At 41.6% G+C, this 23,882-nt stretch overlaps 2 protein-coding genes and 1 non-coding gene across 4 annotated transcripts in view; 2 read left to right on the top strand and 1 right to left on the bottom strand.

Moving 5' to 3' along the window:
* rassf4a (Ras association domain family member 4a) overlaps positions 1 to 23,882 on the bottom strand; it is a 28,307-nt gene that overhangs the window by 2,365 nt on the left and 2,060 nt on the right. The window contains exons 2-10 of one of the 2 annotated variants that reach the window (XM_026189176.2): positions 23,704 to 23,794; positions 19,898 to 19,966; positions 19,699 to 19,774; positions 5,945 to 6,051; positions 5,205 to 5,275; positions 2,935 to 3,104; positions 809 to 910; positions 438 to 489; positions 125 to 246 (exon numbers count right to left, since the gene is read on the bottom strand). In XM_026189176.2, coding sequence (XP_026044961.1) covers positions 125 to 246; positions 438 to 489; positions 809 to 910; positions 2,935 to 3,104; positions 5,205 to 5,275; positions 5,945 to 6,051; positions 19,699 to 19,774; positions 19,898 to 19,950 — 753 coding nt within the window. In that variant the 5' untranslated portion in view covers positions 19,951 to 19,966; positions 23,704 to 23,794. The remainder of the gene's footprint in view (positions 1 to 124; positions 247 to 437; positions 490 to 808; positions 911 to 2,934; positions 3,105 to 5,204; positions 5,276 to 5,944; positions 6,052 to 19,698; positions 19,775 to 19,897; positions 19,967 to 23,703; positions 23,795 to 23,882) is intronic. The other variant, XM_026189175.2, reaches the window with a different exon arrangement.
* LOC113034555 (uncharacterized) lies at positions 7,661 to 8,849 on the top strand. Its single transcript, XR_013901003.1, has 2 exons — positions 7,661 to 7,801; positions 8,205 to 8,849. It is a non-coding gene; the product is annotated as an uncharacterized LOC113034555 (transcript).
* LOC113034556 (growth-regulated alpha protein-like) lies at positions 20,532 to 22,018 on the top strand. Its single transcript, XM_026189203.2, has 4 exons — positions 20,532 to 20,760; positions 20,887 to 21,016; positions 21,113 to 21,196; positions 21,537 to 22,018. Exons 1-4 carry the CDS (start codon positions 20,694 to 20,696, stop codon positions 21,652 to 21,654), a joined length of 399 nt encoding a protein of 132 aa, XP_026044988.1. The 5' UTR covers positions 20,532 to 20,693; the 3' UTR covers positions 21,655 to 22,018.

The following is a 23,882-nucleotide window of genomic DNA, read 5'->3' on the forward strand; positions in this document are numbered from 1 at the left end:
AACCCAACTGTCTATCATTGAGCCATTGTTTTGTTGTGCGTCTACAGAAAAAAGAGAAAAGAAAAAAAAAAGAAGTCATGTGCACAAGATAAAAGAAGAGTAGTGGCACTAAGCCCATCCTCACATCATATGTGACTTCCTCTCCCAGGTCTGCCTCTGTGATAAAGATCTTGGAAATTTTCTCACAGGGTCCATAAAGCACACGTGTCACCAGTGGGTATTCACCAACCCTCAGTCGTGTCCTTTCTGCAAGGTCATAAGCAAAGTCACACACACACACACACACACACACACACACACACACACACACACACACACACACACACACACACACACACACACACACACACACACACACACAATAAAAAAAAACATAAACAAATTAATTAAAAAAAACAAACAAAAAACAACAACACAGATTGAAAGGTCTCACTTACCACCCGACTCATGCACCATGTAAAGAACAAACTCCTCAGCTTTATTCTCCACCTTAGAAGACAGAAGTATTAAGGCAGGCATAGAAAGCTTTTAGTTCAAAAACAATGTTGCTGTTATGCCAGCAGGTTAGAAGGACTGGTTTCCTTGAGTATGCTGCCTATGAAACTGTAGCTGTCTCCAGGCTAGCACTGTGCGTTTGTCAGTGGCAAGATCCAGTTTACCACTGATTTACCGAAATGATCACCCATGATAATAACGGCTTACTTCACTCACATTTTCAAGTATATAAAATTTATCAAATGAATACATTAATAAGGTAAATACTTGATTTTAATCAACTTGAAGTGAGACCAGTATCTTTATTGCTCACCCTAAACTTGTGTAGCAGCAGGTTCAGGACTTGGCCAGTTGTCATGGTGCTGTTTACTCTTACGTTAGTGACTGAACCATAGGCTGGAGTAAAAACAGATGTCTGGAACACAATAATGGAAAAATTCACAACAGAAAATGCCCATGTAGAATACAGAGTACTAGTAGAGGCGCTTTGCTTCATCAACACTTCAGTATGGATTCCTAGGCTTGAGTGCCCTGGACATTTTCCACAGGAAGTCTAAAACAGAAAGGAAATCTCTCACTATGTACCTGGACTCTGTTCAAAAACAACATGCACTTACAGTGGGGCAAAAAAGTATTTAGTCAGCCACCGATTGTGCAAGTTCCCCCACTTAAAATGATGACAGAGGTCAGTAATTTGCACCAGAGGTACACTTCAACTGTGAGAGACAGAATGTGAAAAAAAATTCCATGAATTCACATGGTAGGATTTGTAAAGAATTTATTCGTACATTAGGGTGGAAAATAAGTATTTGGTCACCTCAAACAAGGAAAATCTCTGGCCCTCACAGACCTGTAACGTCTTCTGTAAGAAGCTTTTCTGTCCCCCACTCGTTACCTGTATGAATGGCACCTGTTTGAACTCATCATCTGTATAAAAGACACCTGTCCACAGCCTCAAACAGTCAGACTCCAAACTCCGCCATGGCCAAGACCAAAGAGCTTTCGAAGGACACCAGGAAAAGTATTGTAGACCTGCACCAGACTGGGAAGAGTGAATCTACAATAGGCAAGCAGCTTGGTGTGAAAAAAATCAACTGTGGGAGCAATCATCAGAAAATGGAAGACATACAAGACCACTGATAATCTCCCTCGATCTGGGGCTCCACGCAAGATCTCATCCCGTGGGGTCAAAATGATCATGAGAACGGTGAGCAAAGATCCCAGAACCACACGGGGGGACCTGATGAATGACCTGCAGAGAGCTGGGACCAAAGTAACAAAGGTCACCATCAGTAACACACTACAACGGCAGGGAATCAAATCCCGCAGTGCCAGACGTGTTCCGCTGCTGAAGCCAGTACATGTCCAGGCCCGTCTGAAGTTTGCCAGAGAGCACATGGATGATACAGCAGAGGATTGGGAGAATGTCATGTGGTCAGATGAAACCAAAGTAGAACTTTTTGGTATAAACTCAACTCGTCGTGTTTGGAGGAAGAAGAATACTGAGTTGCATCCCAAGAACACCATACCTACTGTGAAGCATGGGGGTGGAAACATCATGCTATGGGACTGTTTTTCTGCCAAGGGGACAGGACGACTGATCCGTGTTAAGGACAGAATGAATGGGGCCATGTATCGTGAGATTTTGAGCCAAAACCTCCTTCCATCAGTGAGAACTTTGAAGATGAAACGAGGCTGGGTCTTCCAACATGACAATGATCCAAAACACACTGCCCGGGCAACAAAGGAGTGGCTCCGTAAGAAGCATTTGAAAGTCCTGGAGTGGCCTAGCCAGTCTCCAGACCTTAACCCCATAGAAAATCTGTGGCGGGAGTTGAAAGTCCGTGTTGCTCGGCGACAGCCCCAAAACATCACTGCTCTCGAGAAGATCTGCATGGAGGAATGGGCCAAAATACCAGCTACTGTGTGTGCAAACCTGGTAAAGACCTATAGTAAACGTTTGACCTCTGTTATTGCCAACAAAGGTTATGTTACAAAGTATTGAGTTGTATTTTTGTTATTGACCAAATACTTATTTTCCACCCTGATTTACGAATAAATTCTTTACAAATCCTACCATGTGGATTCATGGATTTTTTTTTTCACATTCTGTCTCTCACAGTTGAAGTGTACCTCTGGTGCAAATTACTGACCTCTGTCATCATTTTAGGTGGGGGAACTTGCACAATAGGTGGCTGACTAAATACTTTTTTGCCCCACTGTATTGTATCTGAGAGACTGATGCAGGAACACAGTGTAACCCCTTTTTTTCTCCTCCCTGTGGCACATTAATGAAATGAGATCACAGCTGGCTATTGTAAAACTCAGCAAAAGCACAGGCACACCCACACAGGAAAGCACTGCCCCTCTGCACCTGGAGATGTGTCAACAACCAGAAACATTAACGGGTGTACTGTTATGCGTGTTCTGTTTATGTACCTTATGGTTGTAGAAGTGGCCGTTGATTGAGAACCTGTGTGTGCGCAAGCGCTGCAGGTCTCTGGCAGTGTGAGTCTTTGACCTCCTCTGAACACGCATGAAGGAAGCATCACTCCTGGTCCTGAGTAGCTGAGGAGAGTCATCCTCATCCTGACCACCCACGTCACCACCTCATTGAGGGAGACACATAAAGAAAAAACACACCTGTTTTAACACAGGTACATTGATTCAACTGCAAATACCTAATCACCAAATAAGGTAGGAGCAGCTCCTGATTAGGCATAGAGAAATAGTCCAGAGAGCCTTATTAAGTTCAAAACCAACCACAACATTTAAGTGACTTTGAACGTGACACGGTTGTTGGTGCCCGAGAAGACGGTCTGCGTATTGCAGAAACTACTGATCTATTGGGATTTCCCCATAGAACCATCTCTAGGGTTTGCAGAGAACACTCCATAAAAGAGAAATATCCAGTAAGCAGCAGGTAAAAATGCCTTGTTTATGTCAGAGGTCAGTGGAGATTCGGCAGACAGCTTTGAACTGAAAGGAAGGGAATAGTAACTCAAATAAGCACTTGTTACAACCAAGGCATGCAGAACATGTTGAATCTCGAAGCAACAGCAGAGGACAACAACAGGTGCCATTCCTGTGAGCTAAGAACGGGAAACTGAGGCTACGGTTTACACAAGCTGACCAAAATTTGACAATAGAAGACTGGAAAAATGTTGCCTGGTCTGATGAGTCAGTGTTTGTTGCAAGATTCAGATAATATAGCGAGAATTTGGTGTAAATGACATTAAAGTACGAATCAATCCTGCCCTGTATTAACCCCTCAGGCTGCTGGTGGTGGATTGTCAGGGTGGATATTTCTTTGGTGCGCTTTGGGCCCCTTAGTGGCAACTGAGCAGGTGACATTTAAACCTGAGTTTTGTTGATAATCATGTCTGTCCTTTTATGGCAACAGTGTACCCATCTTGTGATAGTTGCTTCCACCAGGATAACGTACTATGTCACGAAACCTAAATCGTGTCAAACTGGTGTCTTGAACATATCAGTGAGTTCACTGCACTCTCTGCAGTCACCAGATCTCAATCCCATAGAGCACCTTTGGGATGTGGTAGGCAGGAGAGTTGTGGATGTACAGCCAATAAACCTGCAACAACTGTGTGTTGCTATCATGTCAATATGGACCAAAATCTCATAATTGTCTCTAGCACCCTTCTGGATAAAGAATTAAAGCCGTTCTGAAGGCAAAAGGGGGTCTAATCCAGTAATGGTTATACTGGGTTAGACCTCCTTTTGGGATAATAAAGTGGACAGTGAGTGTAGATTCAATAGCCTGTGCTTCATACTGACATTAAATGTAACATTAAAATATGTGAACAATCATTTTGGGGTTAGGGGAGAACATATTTCATACATTTATATCCATTAAAAACTATTCATCTGCTGACACATTCTTTTTACATGAGCAGCAGCAGCAGCCTAGTTTTCACCCTGTGGTATTTTCTTCCCAATTATGAGACAATTATTAGCATCAATAAGTAAAATGATTTCTTGATTTGTTATCAGCACCCTTGTTCAGTTAATTTTTTGAAAGCAATTTATATAGTTCAATAAATACAATAATGTCCAGGATTTTTCCAATAATCAATCATAAATCAAACAGCTATTAATATGGTGTTAAAGTCAGACAAATCTTGCTCCTCAGAGCTAGCTCTGACAAATCAGTGTTACACTACAAGTTAACAAGAGTTTTCCAAATTAGCTTTTGAGACTCTCACCAGTACACTACAACTCTACAATCACAATCTAACAAAACTTATAACAGTAAAAAGTAGATCATATAGTATTAGTTGTGAATATTCATTTTTTCTTCCATATATTTTTTAATTTTGTCATATAATGGGGACCACATCACCACTGTATGACAAAATGTTAAACCACTGATTCAGTGGTGATTCATGCTGCGTTGTTTACCTTTAGTCATAAGGTGCTTCTGTGAGAAAACAGATGCTATCAAAACCGCTTAGTGATGGCTTTGAGGCCTTTCTAACAAGTCTAACTGGTTATTTATAGAGCTGGTGATCTGATTTCAGTGGCATCTCTTGATCGTATGTGCCCAACATGTGAGTCTACCTTACCAAAGTGCTTAATGAAGCACTTGTGGGACCATAATCTCCTTCAGTAGGTGTGTAATCTGAACTAATCCAGCACGTGTGTGTGTGTGTGTGTGTGAAAGAGAATAGCCGCACGTGTTTCAAACTCACCTGCTGGTCCGGTTTCTCGGTCAAGCGAGTTATTATTAGACTCTGCTGACACCTGCTTCGCCACGGTAAATCTGCCGTTTTTGTAGAAGACAAACGAAGGGAAAAGTTTTTAAACCTCGAACACCAAGCGTATCATATTTGATACATGAGTTTTTATGTTATCTTTACATTATCAGTGTGATGTTAGCAGTGTGCAGTTAAATTGCACAATACATATTTAAGCCATACGTTGCACAAAAATGTCAGACGTAGCAATTTTTAAACTGTAGTATGATACAAATACAATAGAAATTACAAGTCAAATCTGCAAATTGATAGTTACTTTTTTAATGTTAGACATTTCCATAAACATTCCAGTTTTAAAAATGAGAATTTTCTCGCACCTAATGTCATAGTTCAGGCTTTTACAAGGTTAATGTATCTTTACAGTTTATGTGAAGTTATTGTATTTACCTTGTTCTGAACTGGTGAGATGTGATTGAAAGCCTTAAGTAAGCAATGGATTTACATTTTTGCAGGCGGCTAGATGAGCAGATTAGCATCTTTCAGATAATTATGATGCTACAGTAAAAAGAGGATTAGCTTAGCTTAGCTCAAAAGTAGAATAATTGTTTTAATTATTCTGAGTATTGATGAAACTGCCAATCATTCTCTTCAGAAACATATCATTGGCTTTTGGCTTCAAAGTGCTTAGAAATGGACTGAAATTAGAAGCTGGCATCTTAATTAGGTCGTTATACCTGCTGAAACGAAATCTTTCATTGTCATCATACATCTGAAGTCTTATTGGTCGACATAGACCCCAGTAGATGTTCAGCAGCCCTTCAAGAACAAACTCTCCATCCTCCTGCATACAGACACAAACACACGTATGACAACAAATTATCAGCAGTCATTGTCAGAGGGGATATCCTGCTGGCCTGCAGCCACCATGGTTTAATATCAGGTGTACGTGCTGGGACATTCGCTCACAGCTGCAGGGTGAGCTCTGTCATCTCTCAGAAACTGTGGAAAAAAGGGCGTGTCACACAATCCTTTTTACAAGAATGAATCACGTCTGGGAGGGCCGAAATGGAACAAAGTCTTAATAACTGCTGTGGGTCACGTACACGCAGGGGGCGAGTTTGTTGTTTTTGTTGAGAAAAAAAAAGTGAAACTCTAAAATTAGAATAGATTGGAAACTATGCCGTACGTGCTTTGGATGTAGAAAACAAAACTGTTTGCTTTTACAGCTAAATGCAAAACACAAAAGGCAGAACTAAAGCAGAAATCAAGGGCCTTCGGCGTGTTAACGTGAAAAATAAATCCAGAGGTTCAACAACAAGTCAAGGTTTATGTGCTTTGTATTAAAGCTAGATCAATGATAAATCAGATACCACACATCTGTGACTGTGATAACAGCCATCCACCACACTTTTAGGACGTCCGCTTGCCTGAAACAACTTGTTATATCATCACTATAACTAATTCATTACCCAGAAATACAATAAATATCATTTAACAGATTTGCTGAGGGGAAAAGCTGATGAATCAAATTATTATGCAGTTTCAACAGCAAAGTAACACAGATAAGAAATAATTCCTAATTCTCAGAAGCCCAACTGCTCAGCTGACACCAGTAAAACCAACAAGCATCGATTTTTAAAGTATAATTTTTATGTAATAAAAAGTAAAATCATTGGAAAAGGCTGAATATATCTGGAATTCATAAGTCACAGAGAATTTTAAATGTATGCAAGTTTTGACATTTCAATTTACATACATTCCAATAAGATTGAATCATTTCCACTGAAATGTAATAAATTTTAATGGATTCTTCTAATTAAGGAGGTGTTACATGCAAACATGTGGCTTCACTGAGCTCAAACAGATTAATTATTAATTAAACAAGAACAAAACAATTCATATTAGAGGGCAAATATTTTATGTACTTTTTGAGCAGCTTGCATGTGATGCATCCTCGTGTATGCTCTGCTTTCATGCATTTCACTTGTGTGCATGAGACTGATTGTTGAAGTAACCACATGATGAACAATTTTTACAGGCGTCTGAGCCGATACAGACATAATCCTCATGTTTTGTTTTTTTAAACTTTTAATGAGTTGATTTGCATTGAAAATGTGTGCGTTTGTGTATTTTTTTCTGTTGGTTTTATAACAAGGGATCAGGAGGAGGCATAATGGTTGGAAATGACTGAAAGAATAATTATGCTTGTTTTCATTTTCATAATGATAACAATCATAAATGTTAAAGAGTGGAAAGAAGAGACAGAAAGTGGATTTCTGGAGGCGCTCACGGGGCTTCATTGTTTTGGAAATATAAACATTCAGTGCAGCTGCACCACTGAACCTCGCTGACCCACCACTCCTGAGTTTCCTGAACAGGCATGAACACACCCTCAAGTGCACGCACACAAATTCACACAGATGCGAGTTAGGTCAGCTGAGCTATTTTTGGAGCTAGCGGTTAATCACTCTGCTGCAGCGTGCCTCTATAAAGGCTGGATACACACTCCAGTCCACTCAGACTCAACTGCAAAGACTGGACATCACTTCTATTTCTCTCTGCATGTCAAACCTACAACACAAGTATCAAAGGTGAGAATGATTCCTCTTTTACTTCTTCATTATTAGCTGTTCCTCAGGACTACAAATGAATTATCCCCACAAGTTATTTTTAGAGAAATCCTAGCAGTGTATTCAACATTAACTAAAGAGTTATAAAATTAAGTTAATGATTTGGAAGTAATTATTTTCAGGAAACAATACAGAATAAGGAAAGGGGGAAACATCTTTCAGTTTAGCTCCTGTTTTTAAATTTAAAAAAATGGTAATGAGTGTAATTAGAGATGTTTACAGATTATGTCAGATGTTTTAGCAGCACAGTTATATGTTGTCAAATATTAGAAATTACAGCTATAATCTGTATTTCTTTTGATTTTTTCTTGAAAAGAACCCCCTTCCCAGAGTCTAATTATTTTATTGTTCCTCTCCGCTGCAGCATGAAACGCAGACAGTTGTTGCTGTCTCTGCCTCACTTGCCAACCATTACCGAGACACTTGAGGACTTGCCTGTCAACCCTTCATCCTCCCAGTCCACCCAGAGCTCCCAGTCTCTAGAGGACTACATGACCAGCATCCAGGCTCTTGCCCGACCTGTTGAGGCCCCAAGCTACGGCCCTGTCAGACTCCAGAGGACCCCCAGGCTGCGGCAGTTCTCAAAGGCTCAGATGAAGCTCTCAGTTTCTGCCTCAGCACCTCGCGGGTCTCCGCGCACATTAAGGACTTCCAGACCTTCCAGTCTGAATCTAAACAGCAGCACAGAGGATTTTTCCCTCAGGATGAGCAGAGAACGTGACTGCAAGGGAAAGGACCCAGTAGACTGGCTGTTTGGACAGATAAGGACTTAAAGAGAGGTTTGTTTGTTGTTGTGGGAAACCCTGGAGGTACTTTGGAGTATCCAAACAAGGAGCCACAGGAGGAAGTGAACTGCTGGTATTTGCTCAGTGATAAAATCTCTATGTGACTCATGAGCAAAACGAAGACTTATTTATTTTCCTGCACTTCTACATGTTTACATAAAGGAATATTTTGTTAAGATGTAAAGGCTATAGTTTGCAATAAAATAGTAAAATAATCAACAGAATCTGAAGTAGCATGTTTTTGTTTCTGAGATTAATCCACAAAGAAGATGATGACTAAAAAACCCTCTTTTTTGTGTGTCAAGTCACACTCTCTAAAAACAAAAAAACCTCTTTAAACGTCTGAGATCTTTTGATAGACTTTTTTTTGGTTTTCTGTCAAATTAAACCCTACTTATTAAAAAAGGTAGATGATCCTATACTGACAATAACAACAATTGTTATTTGCATCCATAGTGTGAGAGGTTGTGTCCGCAGGCAAGCAGCACATATTTTAGTCAAACCCTGTTACAGAAAGAATTTTACTCTGTACTTCATCTACACTATATAACAGAGGTAAACATTTTAAAACAACACTTGAATGAGTAAATTCTAAATCTGAAATCATTCTTATAGCAGACCAACTCTCCTGCTAAAATAAACAGACACTCATGTGATCATGTGATCAACAGTCAAACACCCACTGATGACATCTGGAAAGTAATGGAGTGAAAAAAGGGAAGGAGTGACATTTTTCACACTCTATGGACAAATATACACTACTAATCTAAACCAATATTAAAATAGTACATTACATGTTTTTTTTTAAAGTATTGATAGCTGATATATAAAAATATGAAAGTCAGCATTCTGCAGGAGCATCTATTTAATGCTGATACTTCTGTCAACTGAATATTCTATTTTATTCAGTGTTATAATAAATATAAATATAGTGAAATATTGTGCAGTATCATACCAAAGCTACAGCTGTAGTTAAAATGACATCCTTTGACCTACTGCAACAAAAGATATAGTAACAACATTTGTAGTAAAATGCTTACATATTAAAACATCACTGGTGATGATCCAAAGAATATAACATGTAATTATATTTAAAGATAAGTAACTATTTTATAGAAGTCCCAAAAGGTTTATTCCATTCACCTGGACGTAGAGTTTTCAGTTGGAAGAACGTTTGGTCCAGATGAACAGAAACAACTTTCTGGGATTTCCTTAACCGGATGTTAGAACATGGATTAAGATATTCTATAGAAAGCATTTTAGTGAGTGTCCCGCCCCCAAGTAAATTCTAATGATAATAATTTTTATGCACGACTTGTAAATGGTCCATTTAATTTTTTTTTTTGACTGTGCTTCAACTTAAGTTCAAACTTCTTCCATCACAGCTACAAATCTACCAGGATGATTCCTCCCCCGTCTCCGTTGACCTCTTTTAGTCTCAGCATGCTAGTGACATCCAGCGGTGAGAAATGGGGCTACATTTCAAAACCTGGATTCGGCCACTAGAGTGCGCTATATACTCACTGACGGACACCGGAGGTTAATAGAGCAATATTATATACCAACCAACCTACCACTCCTGTGCAACGTTCAGGAGTGGCTGAAGTGAGCCCAGTGTTTACTTAGATCAGGCTGAAACCGTTGCACCATACAACAGTGTGGTAGCCTTTATAGTCTGAAAAATACACCCAAACAGTATCCACCGTTTACGTTTAAGACAAACCCAGATGCTGAAGTGCTCTTTAGCATGTTTTGGAACTTAGCTCTGCAATCTGAGGAGTGAAAGGAGAATTTGACACCTCCGGCAGTCTACACCTGCATTATTACAGATATTGCAGTGATACTCTTTAAAAGTGTACATGTTAGAATTTGTTTTCTTCTCACAGGTCCTGGGGTTGTTTATTCTGGATGGTACTAAACTTCCACCTCAAAGCACCTGACATCTCCTCCTCCAGTATGACTAATACACATCACCTGACTACACCTTTAGAATTTGATCATGAGTGATTCTTAAAAACAACACATATCTCTGCAGCCTCCAACCGCCACTTCACATATGTCTTTCCAAAGACAACCTGAATGATTGTGCAAGTCTGGCTTTGTCTAATTACAGACACATATTTTCTAGCAATTCACAGGAGGAATTTTCTACTTTTATCTTATAATCAAGGAGTGTCAGTACAGTGTAATATTTGTGAGCCGTATCTACAAAATATCTACTGTTCGGTGGATGAAGATGAAGCATGACCCTGTGGTCAGATTGCTCTTGATAACAGTTGACAAAACAAAGAAACTACTTTCGGCTGCTTCCTTATTCACAGGGGGTCATCACAGCGGGTAGTTCGGCGTATTTCAATTTGCAGGGTTTTCTTTTTTTCCCTTTCTGACACAACTCCAAGAGGATTGTGTTTCCTCCTGGAATCAGATAAGGGGTCTTTCACTCCAAGGTGAAACCATGTGGAATTCACTTTCATTTACCAACAAAACCTCCACCAAGACAGTATTTACTTTTAAGGGAACAGTATTGTATTTTGTATATATTAATATCCTTTTCTTTGCTCTTTTTAAACGTAGTTTAGGATGTTTTTAGTGCAATAAAAGTGAGTGCAACATACAGACTTTTGTCATTTGCCCCACTGAAATCCGTTTAAATATACTTGACATAATTTTGAGTATAATTATGCTTTACTTGTTTTTGTTTATGTGGATCTAATACATGTGTAGCATTCATTTGTTAAGATGTCTTGACTAAAATGTCCTTTAAATGTTCAGTGAGAAGTATCAAGTTAAAAAGGTTTTTGATCACAAGTTTTTTAGTTTTTCAAAAAATTATTCATATTTGGGATTATTGGACATGCATTTAAATTGTTATGTGGTACTGGTTAAACTGGTTTTGATATATCAATATATGCTGTTAATGTAAACAATGACAATAAGCACTATTATCACTTGAAGGAGAGGTCAGAGGTTAAATGTGGCATGATATTATTTATTTCTATACAGCACTTTGTATATGTTGACAATACATACCACACTTTATACAGTTTCTAAGTTCTAAGGCTCTTTGGTAGCACTTCCACCAATAAATCATTAGGCTGACCTTGAAGACCCTGATGGATGTGAGCCCAATTTCAACGGACTGTTAACACAACCCCACTCGCCACCTCTACAAAGTTTTATCAGAATTCATTCAAAGGTTTTCGAGCTACCACGTTTATAGACAGAATGGCACACACACATGCAAACACTACCAAAAGCACAATCTCACTGGTAGAGGCAACTATGTTTATAATCTAAAAAAAGTGCTTGATGATTTATTTATTTTATGACTTATTCCTGCGTTTCCTGTAGTACGACCATCATAAAAGACTGAATTCTTGGCACTGGTCAGTCTTTCTGTACACACCTTGTAAGGTGGAGCGATTAAGAATAGTTGAAGAAATCCTGAAACTCAGACAAGCAGGAAAACAACAAAAGGTAATGTTTTGAATGTGTGTTACACTGTACTTACTCTATGATAACAGAGACAGACTTGACAACAACCATGCAGAAGCACATTAAAGCTTCACCTAGCAGAACTGTTTTAAGGAATGGGAGTTTTCACAGTACAATCTAAACAATGGGACAAACAGTGGGTGCGTGAGAATTGAGCAGATAGTGGTATGAAGAATTCACAGCAAATGGCTGGGCTTCATGTCCTGCTCCCTGCACACTTGACCCAAGCAGCTTCTTAACCCTAAACCAAGTGGAGTACATCCAGCTGTGAAAACAGGCACTTTTTCTTGTTCTACATGGCCACTATGTTTGTCATTGTCCAGCATTTGAGTGAAAACAGCTTTAGGTAATCAGATTGAGTAGCTTGTTTGCCAGCAAAATTAGCATTTAGGATTCAGTGATGCACCCGAACAAAAGTCCCTGTCAACAGTTCTCATGCAGCTAAACACAGACATAATTCATTTTCATTTATCCTTGCATCAACATTACTGCTGAGCAATATTTCTCCACTAAGAGTGTATTTTCAGTTAAAATAAGACAGCATTTGAACTTTACCACTACAATAAAGCTGATATTTAATTATCAAGAAAGCAAATACATTGTTCTTGACAAAAATAAGTAATATGAATCTAGTAAGAGTTGGTGATGTGTGACCTGTAAAGTTAGCTTATGTGTATGAGTCATTGTCACTGTGAATGCGTCATCGTCTTGTTATGCCCGTGACACAAATTCTCTCTGTGTCTGCTGCTGCTGGTGTTGTTAACTGGAATATTGAGTAATAACCAAAGGCAAAATAACATATGTCTGTAGCCACTATGACATCATCAATGGGTTTGGGGCTCCACTCTCTGATGTGTTGAATTTTTGGATGCTGCCATGTTGGTTTCTTGGAACTAGAAGTGACCACATGCGAACAAGAGGGTGGAGTTCTAAGTTACCAGCTAACACTAATAAACCTGGGTAGAAAGCTGCATTTGTAAACTGTATGGATGCAATGCACAGACACATTTACCTATAATTAATGCATGGTAAAAAGCACCTTTATCATAAGTAAAAGACTAATAAAATACTGGAATTTCCCTCACTGAAACTGAAGCACAGATTTCTGTAGTCTGTACAACACAACAGGCCATATTATTAGTTAAACAAGTCAATTAAAAAAAAAATCTCCAAATAAGCACCAACAGCACACACAAACTGAAGAGGCCCAGTTTAATCCCTTAAAGTAGTGGAAGTGAGGCACTGCTGACGTTATGAACGGGCCTCAGGGGTCCACACCCACCCAATAAAGTCACTGTGCCCCGTCAGCTGAATTCTACTGCTATACTTTAACTATAAGTTACACTAATTCATACAATATGGTAATGAAAAGGTTAAAACACCCATATCACAGTGAAGTTATTGCAGTACCAGCTCACTTTAATGATTTGGTTCACAGTAGTTTAGTGCTTCTGGAGCAGTCATAAGCAGCATGACAAAGGAGGATACTGATAATGTGGGCTTATGTATGTCAGACTTTGAAACAAATTGTACAAGCAGACAAATGACCTCTTTTTAGCTTCAACGATACATGAGCGGTACTTTCCAGAGCATGACCCCACCAGAAAATTTCAAAACAAATGAAAATGTGTTGAGGATATTGTGTGCTCTCGGTTGAAAGGTCTTGCTTTGCTTTGCCTCTGTAAATAGAGCCTTCAGCTTTCAGATCCTCTTCTGGGGAACCAGCACCCAATTTGGACTTGAGAGACAGACACCCTTGCTAATTTTAAGATCCAGCTTGAAATTGTACTTTTTGATAAAGCTTATAGTTAGGCCTGGATTACGGGACCCTGAATCTTTTCTTTGTTATGCCGCAACAGGTTCATACTGTTGGGGATTTCCCATGATGCACTGAGTGTTTCTTTTTCAGTGTGTGTGTTTATACACCACTCTGAATTTTTATCATTAGTAATTATTAATCTCTGGCTCTCTTCCACAGCATGTCTTTGTCCTGTTTCCCTCCCCTCGGCCCCACTGGGTCGAGGCAGATAGCCGCCACTTCCTGAGCCCGATTTTGCTGGGGGGCTTCTTCCGGTAAAGAAAAGGAATTTTTCCTTCCCACCGCCACCCAACTGCTTGCTCATAGAAGGTCATTTGACTGTTGTGGTTTCTCTGTCTTTACCTTACAATGTAAAGCACCTAGTGCAACTGTTGATGTGATTTGGCACTATACAAATAAACCTGAATTGAACTGAAATATGTTTGTTTGTTTTCTGGGGGGAGAATAGCAACGCAGCGTGAGCTGAAGGCCCCCCAGTCAAAGTTACCTGTTCATACGTTCTGCTGACTGTGATGGTGACGCCTAGCAGACATCTGTTAATTAAACTCAGAAAGGCTCTATATCCACTATCCCTAAGACTTCAGTATACAGATAGCTGCGTAAGAGTCATTCACCCACTCAAAGTGGTTCTGAGTGGGGAAACTTCATGGAGGCCAAAACCAGCCTCATGTGGCACTTCCACATTGGCTTCATTTCTGGAGGTTGCCCCTCGGTAATAATACAGAAATCACACACATAGCCCACACTCCAACTCCGACTGGTGTCCCACAAGGTTGCGTCCTCAGCCCCATCCTCTACACCCTGTACACCCATGGCTGTGTGGGTGACTCCAACAAAGACATCATTTTGAAGTTCGCGGACGACACTGTAGTGATCGGTGGCATCACTGGAGGGGACAAAGCGGCTTATAGGAGAGAAGTAGCCGGTCTGGTGCCATGGTGTGAGGACAACAACCTCACCCTCAACACTGACAAGGCAAAGGAGATGATAGTGGACACGAGGAAGAAGAGGAGGCCTCACCCACCGCTGTCTATCTGGGGCCTTGAAATGGAGAGGGTGAGCAGCTTTAGGTACCTGGGCGTCTACATCTCTGAGGACCTCACCTGGACACTGAACACCACACAGCTGGTCAAGAAGGCTCAGCAGAGGCTGTACTTCCTGAGGACGCTGAGGAAATTTGGTATGTCGGCCAAGATCCTCAGCAGGTTCTACAGCTGCATTGTGGAGAGCACCCTGACTAGCTGCATCACTGCATGGTACGGCAGCACTACTGCTATGGACCGCAAACGCCTGCAGAGAGTGATAACAACTGCGGAGAAGATCATCAGAACTCCGCTGCCCTCTCTGCAGAGCATCTACCGTCGCAGAGTCCAGAAGAGAGCTGCCTCCATTCTCAAAGACCCCACACACCCCCAACACAGACTGTTCACACTTCTGCCCTCGAGACGAAGGTTTAGGAGTGCGAAATCCAGAACATCCAGACTCACTAACTCCTTCTTGATGGCAGTGGGGACTCTTGAACAGCTGACCCATTTTGAACAGTAATTTTATTTATTTATTTATTTTTATAAACACCCAGCACGCCCCTGCGGGCGGTTTATCCTTCAAGCTCGGGTCCTCTACCAGAGGCCTGGGAGCTTGAGGGTCCTGCGCAGTATCTTAGCTGTTCCCAGGACTGCGCTCTTCTGGACAGAGATCTCCGATGTTATTCCCGGGATCTGCTGGAGCCACTCGCCTAGCTTGGAAGTCACCGCACCTAGTGCTCCGATTACCACGGGGACCACCGTTACCTTCACCCTCCACATCCTCTCGAGCTCTTCTCTGAGCCCTTGGTATTTCTCCAGCTTCTCGTGTTCCTTCTTCCTGATATTGCTGTCATTCGGAACCGCTACATCGATCACTACGGCCGTCTTCTTCTGTTTGTCTACCACCACTATGTCCGGTTGGTTAGCCACCACCATTTTGTCCGTCTGTATCTGGAAGTCCCACAGGGTCTTAGCTCGGTCATTCTCCACCACCCTTGGGGGCATCTCCCATTTTGACCTCGGGACTTCCAGGTTATACTCGGCACAGATGTTCCTGTACACTATGCCGGCCACTTGGTTATGGCGTTCCATGTATGCCTTGCCTGCTAGCATCTTGCACCCTGCTGTTATGTGCTGGATTGTCTCTGGGGCATTTTTACACAGCCTGCACCTGGGGTCTTGCCTGGTGTGATAGACCCCAGCCTCTATGGATCTTGTGCTCAGAGCTTGTTCTTGTGCTGCCATGATTAGTGCCTCTGTGCTGTCTTTCAGTCCAGCTTTGTCCAGCCACTGGTAGGATTTCTGGATATCAGCCACCTCCTCTATCTGCCGGTGGTACATACCGTGCAGGGGCCTGTCCTTCCATGATGGTTCCTCGTCTCCCTCCTCTTTCTTGGGTTTCTGCTGCCTGAGGTATTCACTGAGCACTCGGTCAGTTGGGGCCATCTTCCCAATGTATTCTTGGATGTTCGTTGTCTCATCCTGGACTGTGGTGCTGACACTCACCAGTCCCCGGCCCCCTTCCTTCCGCTTAGCGTACAGCCTCAGGGTGCTGGACTTGGGGTGAAACCCTCCATGCATGGTAAGGAGCTTTCTTGTCTTTATGTCAGTGGCTTCTATCTCCTCCTTTGGCCAGCCTATTACCCCAGCAGGGTACCTGATCACGGGTAGGGCGTACGTGTTGATGGCCCGGATCTTGTTCTTACCATTCAGCTGACTCCTCAGGACTTGCCTGACCCTCTGCAGGTACTTGGTGGTTGCAGCTTTTCTAGCAGCCTCTTCATGGTTCCCATTCGCCTGCGGGATCCCCAAGTACTTGTAACTGTCCTCTATGTCTGCAATGTTGCCTTCTGGTAGTTCAATCCCCTCAGTTCTGACTACCTTCCCTCTCTTTGTTACCATCCGACTACACTTCTCCAGTCCGAACGACATTCCAATGTCATTGCTGTATAGCCTGGTAGTGTGGATCAGTGAATCGATGTCTCGTTCACTCTTGGCATACAGCTTGATGTCATCCATGTACAGGAGGTGGCTGACAACTGCTCCGTTCCGTAGTCGGTATCCGTAGCCAGTCTTGTTAATGATCTCACTGAGGGGGTTCAGGCCTATGCAGAACAGCAGTGGGGACAGAGCATCTCCTTGGTAGATCCCGCACTTGATGGTGACTTGTGCTATGGGCTTGGAGTTGGCCTCTAGTGTTGTACGCCACATCCCCATTGAGTTCCTGATGAAGGCTCTTAGGGTCCCATTGATCTTGTACAATTCTAGGCATTCCAGTATCCAGCTGTGGGGCATTGAGTCATAGGCCTTCTTGTAATCAATCCAGGCAGTGCACAGGTTGGTCAGTCTGGTCTTGCAGTCTCGGCTGATTGTTCTGTCTACCAGTAGCTGGTGTTTTGCGCCTCTGGTATTCTTGCCAATTCCTTTCTGTGTCCCGCTCATGTATTGACCCATGTGCCTGTTCATCTTAGCCGATATGATGCCTGACAGGAGCTTCCATGTAGTACTGAGGCAGGTTATTGGTCGGTAGTTGGAGGGGACCGGTCCCTTCTTGGGGTCCTTGGGGATCAGGACCATCCGGCCTTCAGTTAGCCATTCCGGGTGTCTCTCGTTAACTAGCAGCTGGTTCATTTGTGCTGCCAGACGCTCGTGGAGTGCAGTCAGCTTCTTCAGCCAGTAGGCGTGAACCATGTCGGGCCCTGGTGCTGTCCAACTCTTCATACTGGAGACCCTTTCTTGGATATCTGCCACTGTGATGGTTACTGGACCCTGTTCAGGGAGGTCGCTGTGGTCTGCCCTCAGATCCTCTAGCCACTGAGCATTGCCGTTATGGGTTGCATCCTTCTCCCATATGCTCTTCCAGTATTGCTCCGTCTCCAGCCTTGGTGGTGCTGTTCTCTTATTGTTCCCTTGCCACTTAGAGTACACCTTTGCTGGTTCTGTGGAGAACAGCTGGTTTATTCTCCTGCCTTCTATCTCTCTGGTGTACCTCCTCAAGCGGCTGGCCAAGGCTGTGAGTCTTTGCTTGGCAGTTTCCAAGGCCTCAGGTATGGACAGCTTGCTGTATTTCTTAGGCACCTTATTTGTCTTACCTTTCTGCAACTCCGTTAGTTGGCTAACCTCCCTCCGTGCTACTTTGATCTTGCCCTCTAGCCTCCTTCTCCATGGAGGGTACTGCCCCTTGTCGCTGTTCAACTTGTAGCCAAGCATCTCACTGATCACTGCTGCCGTATTGTAGATCAGCTTGTTAGTGTCGGTAATCGTGGTTGTAGGTATTGCCCGTAGTGCTGCATTAACATCATCTAGCAGACCTTCTGAGGGTACTTCACGTAATCTTGGTAACCGGCTACGGGGGATCCAGGTTTCAAGCTTGGCCATGATCCTATTTTTCAGGTCAGTTCCTCTCGCACTCAACGATCCTTCTCCTATCGCACTTGGGGCTATGTACCCAATCTCGGGTGGGGGTGATGATATCGCCCCCCTGACCTGGCGTCCTGACTCCTCCTTGCCGTAGCATTTGTGTTGTACCTCGTCAATCTCTAGCTGTGAGAGCAGTCCCTTCTTTCGAATGTTGGAACACTGAGCTACTAGTTGTTTCGCCGTCATTGTGGATGTTGGGTATCGAAGAATCCATAGGTCCCTCATCCTATTCATGTAGCCCCTTCCGCCGGGGTTACTTGCGTAGTAGCATTCCAACAACGCCCTGTTTTCGTCTCTTGCCCACCGATGCCTTCTTGAATCTTGAATCCCATGTGGTGGACTTCAGTAGGGTATTTCCCCCCCCAGATAAATCCATATTCAGCTTAGATAAACAGAAATTTTAATTTCATTTTTCATGTTCAGCAGAGTTGGGGAAAGAAAAAAAAAAATCAGCTCTGACATACTGTTACAAACTTACAGTGGTTCATTCCACCACTGTAACGTGTACGAAGTCATTCTTTATGGAAATTAGAAGGGAAAATGTTTTATTTAATCTCTTCTTATCACACATTAAGGCTTTTCCTTTTTACACATTTCAACCACTTTGTTTTTTAATATTATGGTTAATGTTGTAATAGCACTGGTGCCTTTGTATCCATGCTGGGTCTGTGGCTATGGGGGATTTTCCCAAAAGTGACAATGTAGTGAGTCTCACTCTAGGGGCACAACAAGAGGGGCAGATCTTGACCACCTTGCCCTGCCCTCCCTCTCTCTCTCACACATTGCTTCCTCCTTAAAAAACCCGCTGGTAAACGCAAAGGGAAACTCCCAACCAAAAAACCTAAAGAATGAATATCTGACAAATAACTAAAACTTTTGCAAACAGCTTTACACCCACAACAGCAACATTTTGCAGAAAAAAAAATGTTGTGCTAAGCAGACTTTGATGAAGAAATTTTGAAACTCTTGTCTCTCCTTGTATCTTTATTTTGAGGGAAATAGGGGCGTTTTTGTGGTTTGCCAACTGCTTGTCCCAAAGGAAAAAAACAAAAAACAAAACACAGCACTCTCAGGTCTGTGTTTAGATCCGTCTCCACATTGGAAACCAGTTCAGTCTTGGGACTTTTTCCCTCATCATTTGATTGAAAACCAGAGCGCTGGTTTATAGCAACTGGTTCCAGTTTTGTTATGTGCGTGAGCCATTTTATGTAGCGTGTCCTGCATTCCAGCAAGGCAATTTTCAAAACTGCTCTGGTCACCCCCCCCCAGCACTGTCTCTTGCTAGGTGGTCCATGAGCCACTCGCTTTTCCTACCTCACGAGTCCTCAGCTGGAAGTTTTTCCCTTCATGGTAACAGTTGTACGTCTTCAGCAGTGACAAGATATCAGACCTGAGCATGAACACACAAAAGGATGAATCAGTTCTAAAAGTGAGAGCACTGATAAAAATTTAATAAATGTGAATTTCTACTGTAACGGAAAAACTGTCCAGTGATGGAGCAAGGAGCACTTACTTTGGTATGAGTTTCTCCTCACTGAGCTTCACGTAGGTCTGATGCGCACTCATTCTGACTAGAGTGCAGCTGTGGCAGAAAAACATCAAACACAAAAATTAAAATATGCATGTGATGCTAATGTACCAATAATTTTGACTGTGAGAGTCTGTGTGGATTTAAGCAGTGAACAGAAACACAGAAATACAGTTAAAGCATATAATAAGAATAGTGCAACTTAGTGTTATTTGCTGTCATACTTTTTCCAAAGTTGGAGATCTTTGGGATGTTTTTTCCTCTTATAATGAAAAGGATTTAAAATATTTGCTCCAGTGTTAAGGGCAAGGACAGTGGTTTAGGAGAAATCACATGACATTGGCATGCAGCCATCATGTTGTATCATGTTGCAATAGAGCAGCGCAAATGGCAGAAAATAACATCTTAATCTAATTAAGGGGTTAATGGCCGCTTCAGTGGGCATCTTATGTGTAATTATAAGTAAAACAAGCAGACAAGAAAAAAAGACAGCAATCGCTGCATCATTTATGTCTGTGTCACTTGTGTCGTCTTCTTTTTTGTTTCAGAATCTAGTGGACAGCACAAAACAAAAGGGAAACCTATTAATCAATGGGTGCTTTTTTTCTGGCAAAAGCAGGAGAGATGTCCCTGATCCTTGCCCAGATTCCTGTATCCTGATACTGTGGATGGACGGTGGTACAGGGAAATTCCTCGCTGGGAAAACACACCACGTGGGGGAGGAGCATGAGTATAAAGCAGCCAACATGTGGTTCTGGGCTCAGTGTCAACGTCCTTCAGCATGAAGCTTAATCCTCAGTCCGTCTGTGCGTTCGCTATCCTTAGCCTTTGCTGTGTACTGATCACAGGTAAGAGTCTTTTCACTTATCCATGCTTACAACTAAAACTCACTCTTTTTCAGGGTTTTCAGTGACTTAACCTGTGCTGTTGGTTGGACTGAGCTGACTTTTGATCTTATTACAATTTCTGTGCAGTGAGAGAGTCAAGCAGCACATTTATCCCGGGGAGATGTGTTTGTCCAAAAACACAACAGGGTGTCAGAGGTCAACTGAAGGCACTCAAAGTGTTACTACCAAGCTCCACTTGTCACAACGTCACAGTCATGTGAGTACCAGATACTGCAGACACACTTTCACCTCTTCAGACCTGTGTGCACTGAGGTGATTGTAAACTAAAAGTGTTGTTTCGTGCGTTTTTCAGAGTCACCCTGCAAAGAAACAATAAATCACTGTGCCTGAATCCAGAAGCGCCAATGGCCAAACAGCTGATTCGCTGCTGGCTTAGGTGAGATTTATCTGTTTGTCACTGGTCAGTAAACTAATGAACACATAGGGGATACACCCGTCTTCAAAGTTCCTGTAGATTGCAACCAACAGTGTCTTATAAGTTGCCCAGCCGGTTTTTGTAACAAAGCACTGTACTGCTACTTAATCTTTCCTACTGCTTTGCTGCTTGAGAATCAGTAACAAATTTCAGTTTCAGGTGAATTTATTGCACAACAAATGAATACAAATTTCTATCAGAAGAAGAAAAAGGGTCTGATATTAAGTACTGATACTTAATGCTGGATTTTCTAAGCTCATCTTTTTCTTAACTGTGCTCCTTTATGTTTTTCCCCCTCCAGAGTTCAGCAGTTGGGTCGTGATGCAAAACTGTGTCTACAAAGGAAGAAAAGGAGAGGGGGCCAACGCCAGCAGACTCGACAGAGGAGAAAAGGCCAAAACAGGAAAGTCTCATCCTGAGACTCTCAGTAGCTAGTCAGACTAAGGAAGGAAAAAAATGACACCAAGTATGTACAGAGGAGAAGTGTGCGCAGGGGAGAAACTACTGTAAGGCCACTTGTGTCTTTTCTCTCTCTTTATGTCATTGCAGACATTAAGCTTCTTTAAATTGTCTAAGCTCTACATCAAAGTCTCCTTATTATTTCATTCTTAATGACTATGTATTGAAGATGTATTGAAGCAAAGCCCTGGAGGCTCATAAATGAAAAAACAAGTCCATGGTTCTGTATATGCAGCTGGGAAGACCAACTCGAGATTTTGTGGTTTATATTTATATGACTGCTTGATGTTTTATACTTTATTTTAAATAAACATATCTGAACAATTCTGTGACTGTGTTATTTTGGCTTAAGCCTTTGATATTCTTAATAATTGAAGGAAAGGAAAGGGATTTTATTCCTTGGCAGGATATGCGAGGTCACCGAGCAGACAGCCTCAGCTTAAGCTAATAAACTAAAGGATTCAAGTCAGCTGCAGGAATAAAGCAAATTGTTTTCACTTAAACTTTGTATTGGTATCCTAAATTTATAACCTATAACTAACCACGTGTTGTTTTTATAATCTGGATGCATGACATCCTTTTCCATGGCTCTTACCTGAGAGAATCCCTAACGTAAAAGCAATGGAGAAACTGATCACCATTACGGTGCATAGTGGTTATTGTGTATGCTGAATTTTATGACTACAATGGTTGGTGGTGTTGCACAATAGATGCGGAAACATCTAGGTGATCAGGGTGTGGATTTTGTAATGTTTTATGATAGCTAGTTAAGCTCAAAATCCATTTGAGATTTCGTGTAAATCATGTGACACCCTACTGGAGTCAAAGCAGAATATACAGACACAGAGAGAAACTTCAGCAATAAATACTTTTTCTTGCACAGTATGAGCTGAATAAGTGAAGCATGCACTGACCTGTACCATTCCCCCCTCCCAGTGTTTAAAGAAGAAAAAAAAAAAAGTAGAAGTATGTGAGCTAATATGGAAAGTGAAAGTCCTCAATAACAGCACCTTTGTCAAAGGACAGGAGTTAATTTTAGGGACTTTTCTTATCTGTTGTGGGAAAGTGGTGGTTCCTTTGGAACCAGGTATTTATTAGGTATGACAGGATTCTTGTAGATGATGCAACAGGATAACAGTATTGGTAGAGAGCTATAGAAGTACTCAGTACGTTTATAGTTTAATTATCTTTACCATATCACATGCACTAAAATACACTAAAGGGTTTTTATGAGAGGCAAGTAAAGGCCAAGGTGTAAAGTAATATCTACATTTCACCAACAGCTAATGAAGAGGAAAGAAGTACAACACTAGGAAAAGGGAAAACAAAAAAATATAGTGATTGAAAAAACACGACTAAAAATGAATTGTTATTCTAAACTTCAATGCTAACTACTTAAAAAAGAAAAATCTTGATAGTAATCTTGGCCCTTTATACAAACCGCTTAACACATTTAAGGCTTGTGGTTTTTTTCCCCTCACCTGATAACATACTACATTTATCTGATCATAAGATTATATTATAATTAAAGTGAAAAAAACATGTCTTGTCTTCACCAAGAACATGTTTATGCAACACACAGATTAGTCACCTATGACGTAGATGATGCTATGGTGCCATCTAGTGGCTATTGCAAGATAGAACTTATGAAATCTTAAAGCAGTGTGGTTCCCGCTTAATGTGCCACACTCAATTTATTATGTACACCTGCCCCACAGTTCTTTATGCAAATAATCATATACCAGCAACTAAATACATTTAAGCATATAGATATGGTCAAGGTGACCTAGTGAAGCTCAAAGCTTTAAATGTACTTTAAATGTTGCATGGTTGTTGGCGCCAGACAGACATTGGGGTTTACAGAGAATTATCTGAAAGGGAGAGAAGTAGCATTTCTCTGGGGAAAATGTCTTGCTGATGCAAGAGATCAGAGGAGTATGACCAGACTGCTTTTAGTTGATAGGAAGTAACTTAAATAACAGCTTATTAAAAAGAAGGTATATTGGTACCTTAAAACAGATGGGATCCAGTAGCAGATACCAGAGTGGGTTCAGCCAAGGATAGAAAACTAAGGCTACAATTCACACAGGCTGATCAAAACTGGAAAATAGAAGATTAGAAAAATGTCACCTGGTCTGATGACCCTCTATCTCTGCTGCAAAATTCAGAGGGTTTGCGCAAACGACAT

This window comes from Astatotilapia calliptera, chromosome 13 (genome assembly GCF_964374335.1).
Source record: "Astatotilapia calliptera chromosome 13, fAstCal68.1, whole genome shotgun sequence".
Classification (NCBI taxonomy): domain Eukaryota; kingdom Metazoa; phylum Chordata; class Actinopteri; order Cichliformes; family Cichlidae; genus Astatotilapia; species Astatotilapia calliptera.

Coding starts and splice junctions, on each gene's coding strand:
- LOC113034556 (XM_026189203.2), top strand. CDS start 20,694: ATGAAGCTTAATCCTCAGTCCGTCTGTGCGTTCGCTATCCTTAGCCTT. Junction 21,017..21,112: donor TGTCACAACGTCACAGTCAT/GTGAGTACCAGA, acceptor TGCGTTTTTCAG/AGTCACCCTGCAAAGAAACA. Junction 21,197..21,536: donor CTGATTCGCTGCTGGCTTAG/GTGAGATTTATC, acceptor TTCCCCCTCCAG/AGTTCAGCAGTTGGGTCGTG.